Source organism: Apodemus sylvaticus, chromosome 11 (assembly GCF_947179515.1).
Source record: "Apodemus sylvaticus chromosome 11, mApoSyl1.1, whole genome shotgun sequence".
Classification (NCBI taxonomy): Eukaryota; Metazoa; Chordata; class Mammalia; order Rodentia; family Muridae; genus Apodemus; species Apodemus sylvaticus.
Genome location: NC_067482.1, coordinates 43,913,201 through 43,933,291, shown reverse-complemented (window position 1 = coordinate 43,933,291; position 20,091 = coordinate 43,913,201). Strand labels below are relative to the sequence as shown.

Genomic DNA, 20,091 nt, shown 5'->3' with positions numbered 1-20,091 from the left:
GACACACAATGGAAATATCACCAGTATCCATCCTAGAGTCCGCCTGCTCACCACGACTATCTATGGCATTATCCGGAAGCTGGTTTCTAGTCTGGTCAACTCTACCCATACACCATGGAAAGGCCTAGCCTGTGGTGACTGTTGCTACCTGCTGAGTGGGTTGAACCATCCCACTAGGAACAAGTCATAGGAACTTACAAGAACGAGACAGAATGCCAACTTGTTACTTACACAGGGAAATGCAAGTGCCACTCTGGCTCAACATAAGCACGGGCTGAGGAGAAAGTTTGCTCTCTGGTGCAAATCCACTCTGGTTTCTGACTGGCGGCTCACAGTAAGCTGAGCCACAGAGGTGCATGCAGAGGTGCCTGTGCCTGCATTTCAACAGTCAACATCTTGGAGCAGATTCTCCCCTGGTGCCAGGGACAGGTCTCTGGAGTGAGATGTGGTATAACAAACTTAATTGCATTAGTCACTGCCTGTCCAGGAACTAGCCTGGCATTGAGTCCTATTAATTAATAGAAAATATGAACAGAGGAGGTATGCCTAACTTAGATGTGGATCATAATGTTTCAAGATGTTCATGGAATAGACTCTGTGTGTGTGTGTGTGTGTGTGTGTGTGCGCGTGTGCGTGCGCTTAAGTGCACATGTGTGCACTTAAGCACAAACTTGTAGGTATATTACAGCGTTCATCATCTTATTGGCAGAGATAGTTACAGATCACAGTCCAAGTTTATAATATTCAGCAAAATATGTCCATATCTGGACTTCAGGACAGGAAACTGGCACCATATAACCGAACAAGGGACGCCACAAGGAACAGAGGCAGCCCAAGGGCAGCCTTGACTTTACCATTCTGTGCTCGGCACAGAGATGCAACCTCTGGATCGCTGGATGCCCATTGCCCAAAGCAGCACCAGGTACACGCAGGACAGTCAGTAGGTGTTGTTGAGTGAGGAAAACCTGCAGGCTTCATCTAAGACGCATGGACGTTATCGTGGCCCTGGCTGGGGGCCGGGGACCTCTGCTCTCTGCCTGTCCCCTTACCATGCTCACTGCCCTTCATGTCCTTGCTTGCATCACCAGAGGGAAGCCATTGCCCCTGCAGACGCTGTGGAGGATTAAACTGGTGCGGCTCTAAGCAGAGGCCTGGTACTACACCTATAGGAAGGAAGAGCAGCAATGCCCACGGGATCAACTCTGAAGCCACGACGCTCAGACATAATCCCTAGTGCTCCTTACTTAATTCCCAAGTGACACGGGACCAGTTCCTGAGCTGCCCTGTGCCTCTGCTCCCTACACTGACAGAGACAATGGCAGTACTTTGGTTCTAAGGAACACTAAGCATCTGAAGACTTGTGTCAACGTGAAAAGAGCACTGCAGATGGGGCGCGTTCGGTGTGCGAGCTTTTAATAGCATTAGCCTCGAATGACTGACAGATGAGCTACACCAGCCGGCATAGAGGTCATCTAAAAGGACTCATTCAGCCAGTACCAGAGCCTGCGCTCAGGGTGAAGTGTGATGTTCAATTCCAAGTGTCCATATGTAGATCAGAAGGGTGGCTCTTCCCATGGGCAGACACCGCTCAGTTCCCTACGGCATCCTTATCTGACTTTTTTTAGAATAGTGGTTCTCAACCTTCCTAATGCTGTGACCCTTTAATATAGTTCCTCCTGTTGTGGTGACACCCCCCCCCCAACCATAGCATTATTTTGTTGCTACTGCATTAGAAACCCACCAAGGGGGTCCAGACCCACGGGTTGAGAACCACTGCTTTAGACACGCCATCTCCAAAAACAGGTCTGGACGTTGGAACTCACAGGGAAGGGCCCTGGGATATTATAGCGGAGGAGCATCCTGAGTTCTTCCTGTACCTGGAGTCCTTTAAGTGAGCATCTAGTGGATCCCTGGTCTACACACCGGGTACCCAGAGTCCTGCCCGGCGACTGAGCACCCAAGCACTGCATAGGTCCAATTTCCTCAATGGAAAATGGACACTCACTCACAAATGACTCTTCCTCCACCTCTCATGGGCAATACTGACTGGGAAGTTGACCGTGCAAGACTCCGCCCACCAGTGGACCCTGAACAAGTTTTGGGAGAGGACAATTTAGGGACTGTGGCATCATGCACACTGAGTAAGCATTCCCTACCACTGTGCTATATAAACTCTTGACCCCAAAGAGACTTCTTAAACCCAACACCTGTCCATCTGATTTAGACTAGGCAGATTTACCTGTCAGGTTTCCTTAAATAGTGTCCCAGTCAGAACTCTTCCCACCCCCACCCCCACCCCACTGCATCCCAAGGCCCAGAGGGACAGCTCGAAGGTACCATGAAGCAATCATCAAAAGTCACTTCGTAATACTGACCCTGGAAAGTCTCACAAAAGGGCGGGTGGCTGCACCTGCTGCGGGAGACACTTGAGTGCCAGGCCAAGCCAAGGTGGTGGCAATGGATGCCAGAGCCCCCTTTCCTTCCTCACAGCTGCAGGGGGAGCCAGTGTAAGAGGGGGCCAAGATGCTCGCCTCCCAGAATTCTGCTTCTGTTCCATGCAGATGTGCAGACAGATCTGTGAGCCTGGGAAACTATTCTTACTCCCCAGAAGCGTGATCATATCTCAGTTTTGTCCCTGAAGGAGTCTTGGAAAAGACGGACAGGCAAGTTCTTGGTGATTTACACTACAGATTATGTTTTGGCTGCAGAGCCGAGGAGGCTCAGAGCAAAGCCACGGCGCGTGCCAGAGCCCAGCACGTGAAGGGGAATGCTTTATTTTGCCAGGGAAAGCAGGGTGGCCACATGAGCTCTAGGGGAGATGCTGAGCCAGGGGACCGGAACAGTGAGGGCCTCGAATCAAGGGAGATAGGCTGCTGCCTCCACCCTCATCCCTAGCCTGGGAATGTATGGCATGGTCAGACCTAGGGTACCCTGAGAAGAGGGGGGCACTGCATAGTTCATCTTTAAACAGCGAGCGTATTTACAATACAGGAAAAAAATGCAATACTACAAGCAAGACTATTATTATTATTATTATTATTATTATTTGAGCCAATGTTTTACATACTCTCTAGGAAGTGTCTGAGGCATTTCAGAAACTCTTTGATCTTCTATCCTGAATGTGCTCCGGCAGGTGATTCCATCACAAATGGTGTCCCCCTCCCCCCAGTGTGGGGCCTTGAATAAAGTCCCTCCTTTGAGCAGCTCGAGTGCAAAAGCCTTCAATACTTGATAGGGCAGAGACCCCATTTTCAAGTTCCTAACTTACTTGTAAGCCCTGAGTGGACACTGTGAGTGTGCCACCAAGAGTCCGTATATCCCCAGCTGCAGTGCAGCAAGGTGATGCTTGGCCTTCTGGGTTCACCTCTCACACTCCGAACAAGTGTCCTCTTCCTGGTCCACCCAGCGCTTTGACCTCTTGCTTGTGATCTTCCCATGTAAAACAGTCCTCAAAGGGTTGGGGGGGTGATGGTTCCACAAACAGCGTCGATGTATAAGTTAAAAGCTCAGGTGTGCTGTGACCATCAATGTTGGGGAAGCAGATCCCTGGCTGTGCACTGCTCGTCCAGCCAAGCTGTATTGACGACCTTCATTTAACAAGAGACTGTATCCCAAAACTAAAGGGAGAGACACTGAGGAAGATGCCTGCCCTTAAGCCCTGGCCTGCATCTGCATACACCCACACCCACACCCACATACACACACATGTATATCTGCATATAATGTATATATATGCCATGTCTGGATGTATACACCTATTTGCATACAAGACACACAGACACAATAGTCAACTGCTCCTAAGTCCACGAAGACCTAATGAAGAAAAACATGCGCTAGACATGTAGTTCAGACAAGGGGTCAATGCTGAGAGTGACACAGTGAACATTAGTGAATCAATAACGCATGCTAATACGGTGAAACTCATAAAGCAAGGCTGTCTATTGATCTCAGTGCAAATGTGACCTCGGGCCTGCCTGCAGGGCTTCCGCACCCACAGATTCAGTGCTGAGAGCCACTTCTTGGAGGATGGGAACTGTTGGTTCACTGGGGCAGCATGTGGGAACACGGGGAGTGCAGAGGTCTTAACCAGTCTCACGCTTTCTGGACATCCATGAATGCAGGTGTAGGGAAAGGCGTTCTCTGACAAGGCTAGGGGCCATGAAGCCAAGGCTCTTGCCTAGGTGCTGCTGTGAACAGTGATCTTCAGCAGGCCACCTGACTTAGGGAAGTTTATTCTCCTCACCTGACAGAAGACCTGACAGTAGGACCTTTGTGAAGGGAAGAGATGGATCTGGACTAAAGGATCTGTCTGGATATTTCTAGTGGTAAAATGCCTCTCAAGTCTCTTGCTCTACCCCATCTGTTCTGGGCACGCATGCACTCTGGGCAGATCCTCACCCACCAGGCATGGCGGGTTTGTGTCTCTAGATCTTCTCACTTTCTCAACTCACACTGTTCGATGTTCCTATTTCACAAGGCCCTTGGTTTCTGAAAGCTACAGACCCTCTGGGCACTCCGAAACACACACACTCTCTCTCCCCTTAATTCACTTCCCTCCATAGCTAGTCCTTTCATTTAACTGGCTTGCCCTGAACCTGCGAGTTTCTTGGTTGACCCCTCCCTCCCTCAACTGATGGGTAAAGGACACGAAGGGGTCTGAAGTGCAGTGTGCCCAGCCCCTTAGCACAGCCTGAGTGCTGTGAAGGTCAAGTGAACTCAGGCATAGGAAGCCGGATTTACAGCAATTCCAGGCACTCGGTAACTTTTAGCCGTCATTAGTGCCAGTCCCAAGACTCATTTTAATTTTTATTATTGCTCTTCAAGAAAGGTTTTTGTTGCGCCACTCATCAAAATAATTAAACATCTGCAACTTTTTACCAAGTGTCTGAAGTGAACTCAGCGAGTTCAGAGCATGTGAAGACCTACAAAGACCTCAATTAAAAGCACGGCTGTTCCCAGCCCCAAGGCGCACTTACCAGCCATTTAGTTCTCAAAGCTGACTCCAAGCGAGCTTCTCTCTACTCAGGAAAACCATTTAACCACTGTATGGAGCCCTGAACACAGGGCTCTGGGGATCCCCGAACCTGACCATCTCATTTCACAGCTGAGTAAACCCGAGCCCTGAGCACCGCCAGGGCTGCCGCTAAGGAGCGTGGGTAGCTGCTTTGTGGGTGACAGGCACGGCAGGGCAGTGAGGGGAGGAAGGCTGCCCTGAAAGGTCCTTGTCAGCACCATCTCCTCACCAAAATGATCCCAGCCTCAGTCCCGCCCTACATCCTACAAAGATGAGGGAGGTTAGCTCAGAACTAGAGCATTTTACAAATCGGCTATATGGATTAGACATATTGAATTCTGAGTAGGAATATATGAATTTACAAGTGAGACGTTGACTGGACATAGTGTTAATCCCAGCAGTCGGGAGACAGAGACAGATGGATCTCTATGAGTTCAAGGCCAGCCTGGAGAAGCCGAGGTCAGTCGGGGTACAGAGTGAGTGAGACCTTATCTCAATAAAGAAAGAAACCAATAACTAACTGTAAGAAGGAAAGGAGATATGCAGAGATGCCAGAGTTGTAGATGTATCTTAACTTGACCTGACAACTGACCTGTGGAAGGAAGAGTCTCCTTGTGTTTTCCCATAAGAAACAAAGTAGGCACTGTTGTGAACAGGCTGGTCCGAGAGGTAAGAGTGGGTCTCCTCAGACACTCAGTCGCCTTCCATTTTGTACACTGGACAGGGTGCTCCCACCTGGTGCGGGCTAAACAGCGTGGCCCCTGTGGACTCACGTAGGCGCTATGCCTAATTTTACCATAACCATATTTTACCCTGGCTCGGTATCTGGTATGTGTGTGCACACACAAGTGTGTACCTGGAGAGATAGCCAGGGCCTGTAAGAAGCCGAGCAGTTCTAGAAACTCCTCTAAGGGAGAGGATGGCAGAGCACGTTTCCATGCACACCACACAGCCACAGGTCCAGGGGATCCCCAGATTCTAAGAGGAGAGACTACACATTTGATCACATTTGGCAATGGGAGAGAAGGAAGCAGTAACAGGTACATAGGCAGAGACTCAGAGAGAGAGGGCAGGGAGAAGGTCTGTGGAGGGGGAGGCTGGAAAGAGAGGAGGGCGGGGCTGTTGAGATGGCTCTGTGTGCTGAGGAATGAAAGTGACTCCCATAGACTCACAGGGAGTGGCATCCTGGGAGGCGTGGCCTTGTTGGAGGAAGCATATCACTTGGGGGTGGGCTGTGAGGTTTTGGGGGCTCCTGTCACGGTGCTCACGCACTGTGCCTCTGAACCGTAAGCCAGCCCCAGTGAAATGTCTGCCTTTATAAGAGTTGCTGTGGTCATGGTGTCCCTTCCCAGCAACTAAGACACTACACCCCTCCCAGGCACACGCATGATTAACTTTAAAAAAGTGAACTCGTCATTAGTTTGCACAGCCCCCAGGCTATGCAGCACTATGTCCCTGGTCATGCACTGCTGACGTTTGTGCGGCTTGAATATCAGAGCAGCTTCTACCGTGCAGTACCGGCTGTAACTTGTTACTTCCATGTTGGGGATGAGAATTCTGCCTGCTGAGTGGGCCTGGGGTGGATTTACCCACTAGCGGCCTTCTCTAACCTGTCTCTCCACTTCTCTGACCCACTATCCAGCGTTCGCTCAATAGCTCCCCTCCTTGGGGTCTACACTGAGTTAACCTGAGCTATCCTCACAACCCTGTTTTCAGAGCTAAACTCAAGAGCCTTGTATACTCTTTGCTTGATCAATGGGGCCCATCAAGGGCAATGAGCTTGCCCAAGGTCTCATGGAGTGTTCAGACGGGCGAGTGGCGGCATCTCCCTCTTCTCACTAGCTCTCTTGTTATCATTACAGCCTCCCCACAGCACTTCGTTCACTGCCAAATCCTAACCGGGAATTGATAGCTGCTCCTTTTTCTTCCAATGAGAACTGTCCAGAGGAAAATCACAAGGAAAACAGAGCTGACATGAATCCTATGAACTGTAAGGAGAGTGGAGATGGGCAAGATAGACCTCCTCGGAGAGTGTGAGACTGATGGGACTTGACGGAGTGTGGAGAAAATGACAGCCTCCACAGGGTCTCACGTAAGCAGGGTCGGGATTACAGGGAGAAGCTGAGCAGCAGGGATGCTCAACTCTGGAACAACAACAACAACAACAACAACCACCACCACCACCACAACCCAGATAGGAGCCAAGGACTACGGGAGTCCAGCTCTCCCAGGGGACTTCCCTGTACCAACGGTGGCAATGAAGCCAGTATTTGAATCCAGGTTTTCATCCCTCAGCGCACAGAGCTATGGTCATCACAGTAGCCCCGCCTTCTTCCCCTCTCCCTTCCCATATCTGCAGGGTCTTGTTGTTCCAAATAGGCTAGCTTGAGACTTGTAATCCCCCTGCCTCTGCCTCCAAACTGCTGGGTTATAGGAGTATACCACCGTGGCCAGCCGACCCACCTCAGCTTCCAAATCTCTTTGTGGAGACTATCCGCTCCACACACTTCCCAGGAGTCTTGTCATTTGTGTCCACACAACAGCCCCAAAAGCTAGCTGACACAAATGACAAGACTGCTGGGAACTGTGACATCTGCCTATCTTCTAGAAAGGACTCAGGAGATAATAGTATTTTATGCTGTCTCTAGACATATCCTATCGGTGTCCACACTAATGCTGTGAGGTCTCCAGGCTAAGACCAACATCACGCCATCTTATAGACGAGAAAGCTGAAGAAGTCCAGAGAAGTTAAACATTTGCTCAAAGTCACACAGAGGGCCGTCAGCCGATCAGACAGCCGACAACTTAGGTATTAGACGCCCCCACTTTGGCAACAGAGTAGTACCATAGTCCTAGTTTGCCTAGAATTTTCTACATAGACCATGTATGTGGCAATCCTTCTGCCTCTGCTCTGGAGTTTATAGGGATTATAGGCATGTGCCACACCTCCTGGCTTCCTGGCTCTCTAATACTGACTTATGGCCATACGAGGACTTGGGCCTATGGCCTGGAACTCCCTCCACCGTCGCCATCCCCTAGCGAGCCAGTGGCAGGAACCAAGTGAGTGCTTTAAGGGCAAGCCTGCACTTGCACCAAGAAAAAGGACAGCTGAGGCCACCAGATGGCCTGTGTTCCTGCAGCTAAAACTGAGAGGACGCACCTTGTGGTCTTGTGGGAGATCTGAGCAGGTGAGCCTTATGGCAGTGCCCACAGCAGAGGGGAGGCGGAGCAAGGCTTAGCTGGTTAGGAATGTGTTGGTGCAATGGCCGGGCATGTTTTTTAATAAAGAAATTTTGCATCTAGGCAGTGGTTCTCAACCTTCCCGATGCTGTGACCCCTTAATACAGTTACTCAGGTTGTGGTGACCCCAAATCATAAAAGCATTTTCATTGCTACTCCGTAACTATAATTTTGCTACTGTTGTGAATTGGAATGTAAATATCCGTGTTCTCTGGTGGTCGCAGGTGACCTGCAGGCTGAGCATCACTGACCTGAGGGTCTCTCACAGTCAACTGCAATATTCAGTGTTTGAGTTTCATGAAGGAATCTCTTTGTTAATTCCGGCTGCATGGTAACAGTCTGCAGCAGCTACTTTTGGCCTGCTGTGCCCACCGTACCTAACACAAACAACTTAAGAGGCTGTGGTTTCAGAGATTTCTATCCTTGGGGGAGGGAGTGTATGGCTGAGGAAGCCCGTGGTAGAGGCTCCTCAGAAAGGAAGCAGAGAGATCAGGGTGGGAACCAAGGGCGGGGCTGCACCCGCCTCATTGAAGGTTCTTCCCAAGAGACCTGCATCCACCAGGCAGGCTTAGCCTCCCCCACCCACCCCCCTCAGCCTACCAGCACCTACGGCCGTTCTGTTTTCAGCTCATTTCTTGTTCTCCACAAATGGAGAAAAGTCCGGGCCTGCGGGGGACACCTCAGATGGAGTCCTTAACCCTGTCACTGTGAAGTGATGCCATTATGGCTTCTTACATATCACCAGGCTTTCCTCCTGAGCCTGATGGGTCGCGCCCCAATGCATGCACACTTGCCATTGAAGAAGCAAATGCCCAGGGATCAGCTGGAAGCCCTCACTCCTGGTGCCAGTACAGAGATGGGCAAGACAGAAGCTGGCTGCCGATATGATTTCCTTACAGATAACCTGAGCTGGACGAAAGGGAGAGCTGAGACCCTGTTCTTCACCACGGCTGAGCTGAAGGGCCGCAGGCTCAGACGACCTTTTAAACAGGAGTGAGGGGGCTGTAGAGGGGGAGAAACGGCTTAGGTAGAAACAGCCTGGCAGTGGACTCATTCTCATTGTCCTCTAAAAGAACCATCATTTTATTAACTGCACATAAACAAGAAATGTCTTCATTACTACTAAAACACCGTTACCTGGCAACCAGACCAAGGGAACAAGGCCAGAGATTTTTTTGTTTTTAAAGGCTGGAGATATTTTACATCTTTTGTGGGGAGCCATGGAAAGCCATCTGCATTCTGGAGACCCTCCCTGAGAGCCCAGCCCTGCTGGATGAGGGAGCTACAGATGTATCTACTTAAGGCTGCGGACTTCTTAGAGTATCCATCACCGAAAGTTCCCTTCCAGAATCCTATGGGGCCAGGCTGGAGCACCTGCTAGACCACCCTCTGCATAGCCACCAGGGCACTGTTAGCAGCTGTGACTCACCCTGATTCCTCTTCCTTCAGGGAGGAAGGCAAACCCTTCTGTCTCTTAGTTAGCCTCTTCAGGCACCTGCCACCAGGCCCCACCACTAATAACTGATAATGACATCTTTTGTCCCAGCAGCATCCCATAGAATTCAGGGACTCACCCACGGCAGCCGGTTCCTGGACTGGACTTGGACGAGGGTAGTGACCAGAAATTAACTGCGGGGAAAGAAGCCGAGCTTCTGTCAGGACTTCAGTGTTCTGCCCAGCCATGTCGGCAAATAAAGGCAAGGAGACAGCTTTAGAAATACAAAGATCTGTCTCCCGGGGCTGAGAGGGGAACAAGCTCTAGCCAATGACACTGCGTGTCAGCACTGCTGTGGGCTGGGGAGTGGTGGGGGAGGTGGGTCAGACCATGCAGGGTTAGGCTGGGCTTTGCGCCTTGGTACTCTGGGCTCTTCCTTCCTGTGGTTGAGACAAGCTGTGCTGCACTGGCTACATCTCAATTGGCCAGGACTTAGCACGTTGGCCAGTGGTTCCAGGGCTTGGCTTCTTGACGGAGTCATGCAGATATGCACTCCTCTTGACAAAGGGCATTCTCTTCGAATGGCTGGAGCCTGGGGATGATTTTTCTCTCTCTCAGAATTGGCTGCAATAAAGCTTGCCAGCACACACTCCCTGTATTGTGACCCTGCCCCCCTTATCAAGAGTCCATTTCTTTACCTCTTGAATCAGAGCTCTGTTTGACTAACAGAAGATAGTGGTACCATTTCCGAGAAAAGCCTTCTCTCATCTGGTAGCCTTAGCTTCCTGTCCTTTCCTGGCCTGTGAGCTCTACTGCTAAAAGCCTCCCGCAACGTGGAGTGGCCAATGAAGGGTTACAGTAGAAGCAGATCCTACAGGTCTTGCTGCCTACTAGTGGATCATGGAGGAACTGCACGGCTGTGTTGCTGTATCCTGCACCAATTCCCAAACTCAGTCATGAGAAAAAACTGTTTCCAGCTACCAAGTTCTGGAGCAGTTTCTTGTAATGCAGAGAACGAGATCCAAAAGCCACATAGCTCATAAGGAGCAGGTCTTGTGCAGGCCAGGTCCAGGCAGAGTCTAAGCCTTAACCATCACGCCGATGGTTAAGTATTAAGTGTCTTTGCTCCTCTGGCATTAAGGATTCAACACATTTTTTCCCCACCCAGTTAATCAACCACGCAAATCAAATCCAAGAGTTTCTCATAGTTCAGAATTTCTGAAGAAAACTAAGTCGTTTTCAATGGCACGGAACACGCCAAGCAGCTACAGCATCCCGCAGAAATGCTAAGGCATGATAATGAATTTGTCACAGACCAGAAATAGATCTGAATGAGAGAAGACACTCCCTGCGATTTCCTGTTTATCTCTTAGGGTTAATCTAGTGAATTGCTAGCTAATAGAATTACTTCATGGAAATTTATGCTAATAGGAACCAAGGGAAGGCTCAGATAAATAAATCTCAAGAGAAATATTAGAACCTCGCACTCCTATTTCATTTGTTGGAGAGTTCCGCCGTCGGTCAGGCGTACCCAGCCCCGCCTGGCCTCACTCCTTCTGTTCTTTTCTCCATGTGGGGCAGGGCGTAGCAAGAGCAGGACACAAGGAGAGCGCTCATACGACCTGGTGCCTGGGTAATAAAACACAAACTGCCTGGACGGAAGCGATGAAAGGGATCACAGTGACGGCCATGCGGATGTCCCCACAGAAGGCACATCAAAATCATGTCTTATTTTGATATAAGTTTCAAACTCAATGGTGCCACCTACGCAGTGTTTTCTGGAGGCCCGCTGCATCTGCATCTGTGTGGCTCCTGGACTCAGCAGTGTGATCCTTTGTCCTACCCACCCCAGGACAATCATACCAACCTTGCCAAAGCCAGCATGTCACAAAGCAATGGGCCTCAGGAGTCCAGAAAAGCCCATCTTCAGGCAATGAGCTTCCAGTTCCAAAACTCATGTCCACCCCCGGCAACTCTGCTACCTCAACCTCATCTAGACAGAGAGACAGAGAGACCTTAAGCCTGGGGAGACAGTAGCTTGGGACACATGGCCTGACACCTGCTTAGGTTTGGGAGTCATATGCACAGGGTTCAAGTTGTATTTCCACTAGGTACCAGGTGAGCACCCTGTCAGATGAGACCGATTAGTCAACCTGTTCTAAGCATCACTTTCTTATCTACAATGTGAGAAATTCATGGATTTGCAGGACGAGTTCATGAGCAGCACACAGGGCCCCTGAAAGGGGAGCCAGGCCTATAGCATCCCTTTTCTAGACTCTGACATAACCAGTTCATCTCTCAATGCTGTGGGTCAGGTCTGCGCCATTTCTTATGCAATCTTATAACGCCTCAGAATCAGGAGGGGCTTCTAATATGAGGTGTGGTCATCTTACAGACAAGCAATCTGAGACCCAAAGGATAGGATGCTTCCAACAACAATATCTTGTTTCCTTTACTATGAGTTCAAAGACCAATGCCCCCAGAGCCACTCCTCACAAATGCCACAGAAATGATTTGGTATAAGCTACAAAGATAGTAGCATCAGGTGGCTGGTGACTCAGAAGACCCACATTCAATGCTGCCTTGGCCACTAATTGTAGAACCCTAGAAATCATTTTAAAAAATCTTTAAAATCACTTAAATTTTAAATTCAATGATTCTAAAGGAAATGTAGCCATTTTCTTTGGGCGTAATTCCCAATAATTTCCAGCAGGTGGCACAAAATCTCCTTTACAGAAACCTGAGCAGTTACAACAAAGGATAGAAAATAACTGGTTTATTATTTTTTCCAAGCGTTAACTTTTCTACAATTTGATTTTATTTTAGTGTTAACAATGGATTTGGTCAGCAATGCACCATATGTTGTGGAGGGACTAAACTCAGAGTTCACAACAAGAAAGTGGGACGGGCGAGCGCAGGGAAGACAGTAAAAAATGGGGCCTGTTAGAGCTTCCTACCTGGTCACCAAAGTACAAGGAGTTATTTTGTAATTATCTGTGAAAGACCTGGGTGTGAAGGGATATTTAAAACATTTTTTTTCTTTGATAAAAGTCAGCGGAAGAGAGAAAGAAATAATTGGAGAGAGTTATTTAAGAGCATCATGGCAGACAGTTCTGCATTTACAAAGACCTCTAGGGATGAAACCTAAGTGGCTTTGTGCATTATATCCTAGAATAGAGAGGGGACAATAGAAGAAAACCTGAGCATCAGAAAGAAATGATTACTGAAGAGCCCTAATCACTCCATAAGAAATGCCCTACTTGCAGATGGCGCTCAGCGGAGGAGTGTAGACTTGGCATGCTTGCGACTGTGGGTTGAGTCTCCTACCGAGGAAGGGGAGGAGGGAGGCAGGGAGGTAAAGGGAGATGAGAAATTTAATACTAGAAAGTAATAGTCCATATGCGATAAAACTAAGACAAATAAATAAAAAACATGGCAAAGCCTGGGGAGGGATGTGGGTGAGAAACGGGGTCTATAACATTACTGACTGTAATATGGGGTTGTATGTTGCCAGAGGCTTTCTGAAAGCAATTTCACAGCAAGTGACAGAGCCATAAGACGGATGGCCTTTGACCTGGCAATATCGGTTTTAGCAGGCTCTACCCGAGCAGTGATTGGGAAGGGAAAGCAGTCGCCCATTTACAGGAAGCTGCACCTATGCTCTGTACTGTTTAGCACAAGCCCGGTGGTGCCACTGCCGACACGGGGGTCGGAGGACACGGCTGCTAATTAAATACCAACAATGAACGGCGACAATGACACTAACACAGACACACCTGAGAACCGCTCATGGGGATCTATGGAATAACATCCAAAGTGCTTCTTACCTGCACAGAGAATCCCTGGATGTCATTCAGGGCAGAGAGGAAGGGTATTAGTTAGAGATCGGCTGCTTAACGGCGCTGTGATTACGAAGATGTTAATGTTAGCGGAAGCAGGGTGAAGGGCATGTGGGGATCGAAGCTGGGGAACTTTGCAGTGAATCCGTAATTATTCCAAAATAATAGGAGTAAGAATTACATATGAGCCCATGTGCAGATTGCCACTGATCCTGAAACATATTTAATGTCTGAAACAAGAGGAGAACTCAAAACTATGAGTTATAAGTATACTCAGCCCTTCTGGAGGGCTGTGCATGTGTGACCATGTGCACGTGTGTACATGCCGCCATCTCTGTGTTCAGGGTTCACAAGGCAACTGACCTCCAAGATTCACTGAAAGTAAGTGGGGTTTCAAAGATGTCTAGCTTTTCTTTTTTCTTTTTTCTTTAAGACAGGGGTTTCCCTGTGTGGCTCTGTGGCACTGGCTATCCTGCAACTCACTTTGTAGACCAGGTTGGCCTTGACTGCAGAGATACACACTCACCTCTGCTTCCCCAGTGCTGAGATTAAAGGCGCGCACCATCATCACCACCACCACCACCACCAGCAGCAGCAGCACCACCACCACCACCCGGCCAATTATTCCTATTTTCTTTTCCTGTAAGCTTTATACAGGTGATAAGGAAGGCTTTTTAAATTTAAATTTACATGTGAGAGAAAGTATTTGCTCCTTGCTTAGGAGTGCCCATGGGGGCCAAGATAGGCATCAGGTCTGTGACAGCTAAAGTTATAGGCATCTGTTAGCTACTGGAAACCAAACTCAGGTCCTTTGGATGTGCTTCAAGTGCTCTTAACCACTGAACCACCTCCCCAGCCCCAGGGAGGCATTTTTATAGAGACCTTTTGGATAATCAATCATTCCTTACAGACTATGTAACGTGGAATATTTTTTTCAAGTACATGTGCTTGTTCGTGTGCACGCGCATGTGTGTATGCGCACGTGTGTGTGTGTGTGTGTGTGTGTGTGTGTGGTGTGTGTGTGCTTATTTAGGAGACAAGTTCCCTGATTCCAGCAAACTGAACGTTAAGCTTCTTGTTTTTACAAGGGAGCCTGAACATCAGGAAACTCTAGGCCACCTCTCATTTAGTGGCTCTGGGTCTCCAGGCAAACAGAAACACAGACACGGAAGACAGACAGGGCTCTTCCAAACTGGCTTCATTCGTGTCAGTTCTCAACTCGCTGACTTCTTCAACGTTACCTAAAAGGATACTTTGGCTTTTGATATATGTTGGAATTCTGGGTGGCTTCCCTAGGCCCATTTCCATGGAGGGCTGGCAGATGCATACCTTGAGGGACAGCATGGAATGCAGAATCCCCTGAGCCCTCCCAGCCGTTCGTGAGGGTAAACTAACTTGTGCAGACTGCTCTTTCAGTATCAGGTCCTCTCGCTACAGCCTCAGCCTGCATCTGAGCCACACTGAGATTAGCCCACTGAGGCTCGCTCTGCAAGAACTATCCAATCCACTCGAAGAACTTGGAGTTCGGCCCTATTTCGAGCAAGGGTCACACCATCCCAATCCTCCATTAGTTTACTTGTAATGAATGGCGTCTACGGATTTTGCCCTGTGCTTCCAAAGCAGGACACTATGCTGTCGGCAAGACCCAAACTCCTGCGTATCTACTCAGAATGTGGCCGAGGATGCCGATCACAGAATTCGGTGGTAGCCCTTAAAAGACTTCTGCTTGAGGACTTTCTCGTAGTCACTCTATGTGCTCACACTCAAGAGGTATTTAACTTCCTAGTCCCCAGTGTCCTCATCTGCACCGCGGAAACTGTGCTAGACAGACCAAACAATTCGGTATGAGGAGTGGGTCATCAGAAGGAGAGCCTCTAGGACCCCACCCCTCAAAAGGCTGGTGCCGCATTAACACTGCATTAATTGTTTCTCGAAACACAAGAAAAGTAGTTACACAGGCTATATAAGAAACGGGAAGGCCAATGTGCACTGTGATTACTATAAAGGTACCGAAGACCCTCCACCCTTTCTTCTCATAGTGAGTTTCTACATCATGAAGAACCATCTAGATGGAGGGTGGAACAGGAATATTTTGAAGCAGATTTAAGTTTACAGATGTCCTTTCAAGTGTCAGATTTGGCCCTCTTAAGGATGTGCCACTTTCCCCCTAATAATCTTCAGATAATATGCAGCTAACCATGTGGATGGGAACATGCCTTTCATCCACTTAACCCACAGAACCCCATGCGCAGCGCAGTGTATTGTTACATTCTGGCTGTTTCCTCTTTTCTCTCTCTGAGCTGACTGAGAGCTGCTGCTCCTGCCACTGCCCAGCGTGGTGCGAGTTCTGCACTGCACCTGGCTAGTCCAGGGAAGGGATCAAACTTCAAGCGCAACTTAGTACACTGTACAAAAAGATGCAGGTCCATCTTGATGATTGCACAAATACCTCAGAACTAAAACTGGAACAGGGGTTCTCTTAAAGTGTCCGGAGCGACTAAGAAAGAGAGAAAGGGCTGTTACTTGGTAACAGCTCAGAGCTGATGGTTACTTAGTAAGTAGCTCAGGGCTGATGGCTTCTTTAAAAAGGGGGTGGGGCCATTAGCCAGAGCCATTACCCTGCTGTGAGAATACAAGCTAGTTGCTGAAAGCATCTTTCTTACAAACCTTGGCTTCTGGGTCACTGTTGATACTACAAGAATCATCGTCATCAGCATGGGGGGCGTTTCTAGAAAGAAGAACATAAAACTGGTCTTAGAATTCTGTTGCAAAGACTGGATGCAGAAGCCAGCCATCCCTTCGGCACACCCTCCTACCTGAGTTTCAAGGATGCATAGCGTAGCGTTGCTCCTTCAAACTCTTTTAAACTGGGGTCTGGGTTAACTGTGGCTGCGTGCAAATCCTAGAGGGAAACAGATCCTGGTAAGGCACAGCGGAGAGGCCCATTACCCTGCCTCAAATACCAACGTGGAGTGAAAGCCCCCAGCAAGAGGCGGAGAGTGAGGCGTGAATGAGCTGAGGCGGACAATGGCATGCAAAGGCTGCTGTGTGATGGTGTGGCTCACAAGCTCCGGCTCTTACTGGACAACGGGGGACCTGGGGCCCACCAGCTTGAAGCCACTCACAATGGGAGACATCAGTAAAGAAATTAAGTAAATAAAAATAGGTGACGTGAGTGTGAGCAGCTGGTCAAGAAGACTCGCCGCTCCGCCCCTGTGGAACGCATGACATTCTCAAAGAAGTAGAAGAAGAAGAAGCAACCGCAGCCATGCAGAAAGGAACAAAACATATTAAATGATCTAAAATCTGACAATATACTTGCCTTCCAAATGTCACTATTAATCTTTCCCCCATTCAGAACAGCAAAATCACTCCATGGCTGTTTCTAGACATGTAATCATTCACATAGGGAAAAAAAAAAAAAAGAAAGCACATCGATTTAAAAAAAAAAAAAAGAAAAGAGAAGAAAAGAAAACACAAGGGGGGAAAAACACAAGACACCATTGTTAGCATTGATATTCACAGGACGAGTTAGGGAACAGATTAAATCTAACGATAACTTGTCAGCACACCCTCCCTATGATACATCATCATCTGACCAGAACGGCAGAGATGGAAATTCTCTACCAGCTTAGGTGGCTCAGTAGTGCTAGTCCAGAGTGCAGTTATATTCTAAATGTGGCCCTAGAATCAAACCATATACCTTCACAGTCTCTAGTCTACACAATTCCACAGACACCAGCCACCCCGACCACAGGCAGGCTTTCTAGAGATAGAAGTAAAATTAGAGATGTCACAATCCTAGCCTGGAAACAGGGGGATGCTCATATCTAAGAGCACCAAAGTCTGGCGTCACGTTATTGTTACGTCAGGGGGAAAGGGAAGGATGGGAAGAGAGGCTTAGTCAGGAGCCCAGGCCGACATCAGTATTCTGATGAAATTTATTCCACGTAATGAAAAAAAAATTAGATGGCCCCACACCATTTAATACAAACTACCAGTCCATGAAACGCTCTCCTCCTGTGCCACCCAAGCCTGTCCAGAGTTCACACCTGGCAGGGCAATCGTTTGTTGAGTGGTGACAGATCACAACAGTCTTGTCACGCGATGGGAGAGCTCGTGCAATGGCTCTCCACGTGGAATCGGTTCCTTCCCACTCCCTTCAGACAAGGAGAATACTCAAATAATTTTCACAGACTCATGGAACCAAATGAAACTGAAGGACGGTCTTGTAAATCTCTCCTCAGATGAAACATCCACCACAGTAGACAGTCTTCACCTATGTAACTCCCCAACTGAAGTATGCTGAGTGACATAACTCCCCCACTGAAGTATGCTGAGCGAGAGCAGAGAACGGAGACCCAGAACTCAGAGTCTGGCCGCTGAGGTTTTCACTAAGGACAAATTGACTTCAGGCCAAATGGCCCGCGGAAAGCTGTGCTGACTAACTGTGGACTTGGCAGGGCGGCTGAGCTGCTGATCAGGTCTACGGTCAACACAATGGCTTTCTTTTGGGATGGTAGGGCTCTGAACCCATACTCAAATACAGAAAAATTCAGATCACCACGCTGATTCTGAAAAATAATCTCCCCTAATGACCATAAGAGCAGGAATGCTGCCCATCTTAGCTGTTTACTTTAAATCCCTCCAACTGTGTCCAGCCTCCACTGAGAAGCATTACTTGGAGGACCTGTGATCAGCAAGGCTGGGAACCTGAGATGGAGCAGGCTCTCATGAATGTGTATTTTCTTGGGAAAAGCCACTATGTTTTGCTCCTATTTTAAATATATGTTTATTTTGTGCATGTGTGTCTATGCATGTGCACCACATACATGCATGAGCCTGCAGATCAGAAAGAGGCATCGGGACATCAGACTGCCAAAACTGCACTTACAGGTGACTGTGAGCTGCCACGTGGGTGCTGGAAACCAACCCCAGGTAGGTGCCTTGCGAGAGCTGGAAGCCCTCTCACCAGCTGGGTCAGCCCTCCAGCCCCACTGAGCCTATCCTGAGGGGCCAGCGGTGTGGGCAGGCGTAGTCACTACTCTGGAACTATAGAAAATGCTCCTTGCAAAAGCAAAGAAAACACCAGGCTGTGAGTTTCTTTCCCAAGCAAGCCCCACAACTCAACACCGGGACCCCGGCTGGCGGGCAGGCAGCTTCTGCTCTTCCATTAGGTTGAACTTTGAAAAGGGGCATCAGGTGAGGAACTGAAGAAAGTCGGGAAGACTATGATTGTGGGGAGAAACACCAAAGGGAAAAGAAGGAAGACGGAATGGCAAACAGGGGAGTGTGCAGAAAGGGAGGGATGGAGACAGCAAGAAGAGAAAGAAAAAGAGGAAGGAAGGAAGGAAGGAAGGAAGGAAGGAAGGAAGGAAGAAAGAAAGGAAGGAAGGAAGAAGGTAGGGGTGATGTCTCAAAAACAGACACCTGAAATCAGAAACCATCCAGTAGGGACTCTGTTGGGACAGGGCAAGACGGAAGAATATTCTAAATGGAACATTTGGAAAAACTTTACAATTTAATTAAAACATGCCTCTGTGTGGGTGTCAAATTTTATGCCTTTTTACATATTTGCTCTCTGGACAGAGGAGTCTCTGTAAAGAGATGGTGACTTCGGTTCTGGGCCTGTGTAGCTCTGGTGCTGTGGAGTCAGCAGGCAACTTCCCAGCAGTCCCCTACGTTTACATAAATGGAAGCCTTCAGGGTGATTTTCTGAGCTAACCCCAGTGAGTGCTATTGCAGAGCTCTAGGATGTAGCGAGGGCACTGCACTAAAGGCTTTTAGTTTTAAGCCCTATTTTAAAAGAATTCATTGATATCAAACATGAGAAAAATTTCAAAGATGAACATAAGTTTACTCTGTTTGTTTGTTTCTTTCTTTTCTTCACTCTCTCCCTCCCGCCTTCCTTCCCTTTCTCCCTTCCTTTCTCTCCTTTTGATTAAAAACAGAGAACCCACTTTTTCCCAAATTTTAAGGACAACAGATTATAGTCATTTAATTATTTTTAGTTAAGAAGTGACAATTTTTTTCCTACACTTAGCTATTTAATACATCGATTTATTTATTTTATAGTGCTGGGACTTGAACCCAAAGCCTCGAGCATGCCAGCCAAGCACTCTGCCCCTGAGCTATAATCCAGCTCCAGTAAATAATGTTCAGATAATAAAACTTTAAAAATAATAATAATAATAAAAACCCTCCTGGAGGTTCTGTGGCTCAACCCCGACTCCACAGTCACTGTGGTCTGTGGTGTGCAGCATGGGAGAGACAAAGAGGAGGCAGGGAAAAAGGCAACAGCAGGCGAGCCATATGTTTGTGGTAAGAAGTGACACACAGACAGGCTGAGAGGGCAGGGACGGACGGAGCACATCTTCCATGGGCAGTAAGCTGCCTGGGGATCTTCTAGGCAGAGTGGTTAAAGTCTGGATGCCCAGGGCCAGAGCTGTAGCTGGAATCACTGTCTCCTGGTCCTGATCCTGGCCGTGCTCAGGGTGCAGCATCCGCTGCTCTCAATGTGACGGTCAGGCTCAGTCACGGGAAGATGCAGAGCCCTGGCTCCC

At 48.5% G+C, this 20,091-nt stretch overlaps 1 protein-coding gene across 11 annotated transcripts in view; it reads right to left on the bottom strand.

Annotated features, from left to right (window-relative positions):
• The window catches only part of Apbb2 (amyloid beta precursor protein binding family B member 2), a 314,642-nt gene that overhangs the window by 72,949 nt on the left and 221,602 nt on the right, over positions 1–20,091 (bottom strand). For 7 of the 11 annotated variants that reach the window (XM_052199529.1, XM_052199523.1, XM_052199524.1 and 4 more), the window contains 3 exons: positions 16,851–16,913; positions 16,345–16,430; positions 16,196–16,256 (listed from right to left, as the gene is read on the bottom strand). In XM_052199529.1, the coding sequence (XP_052055489.1) occupies positions 16,196–16,256; positions 16,345–16,430; positions 16,851–16,913 (210 nt within the window). The remainder of the gene's footprint in view (positions 1–16,195; positions 16,257–16,344; positions 16,431–16,850; positions 16,914–20,091) is intronic. The other 4 variants (XM_052199528.1, XM_052199526.1, XM_052199527.1 and 1 more) reach the window with 1 other exon arrangement.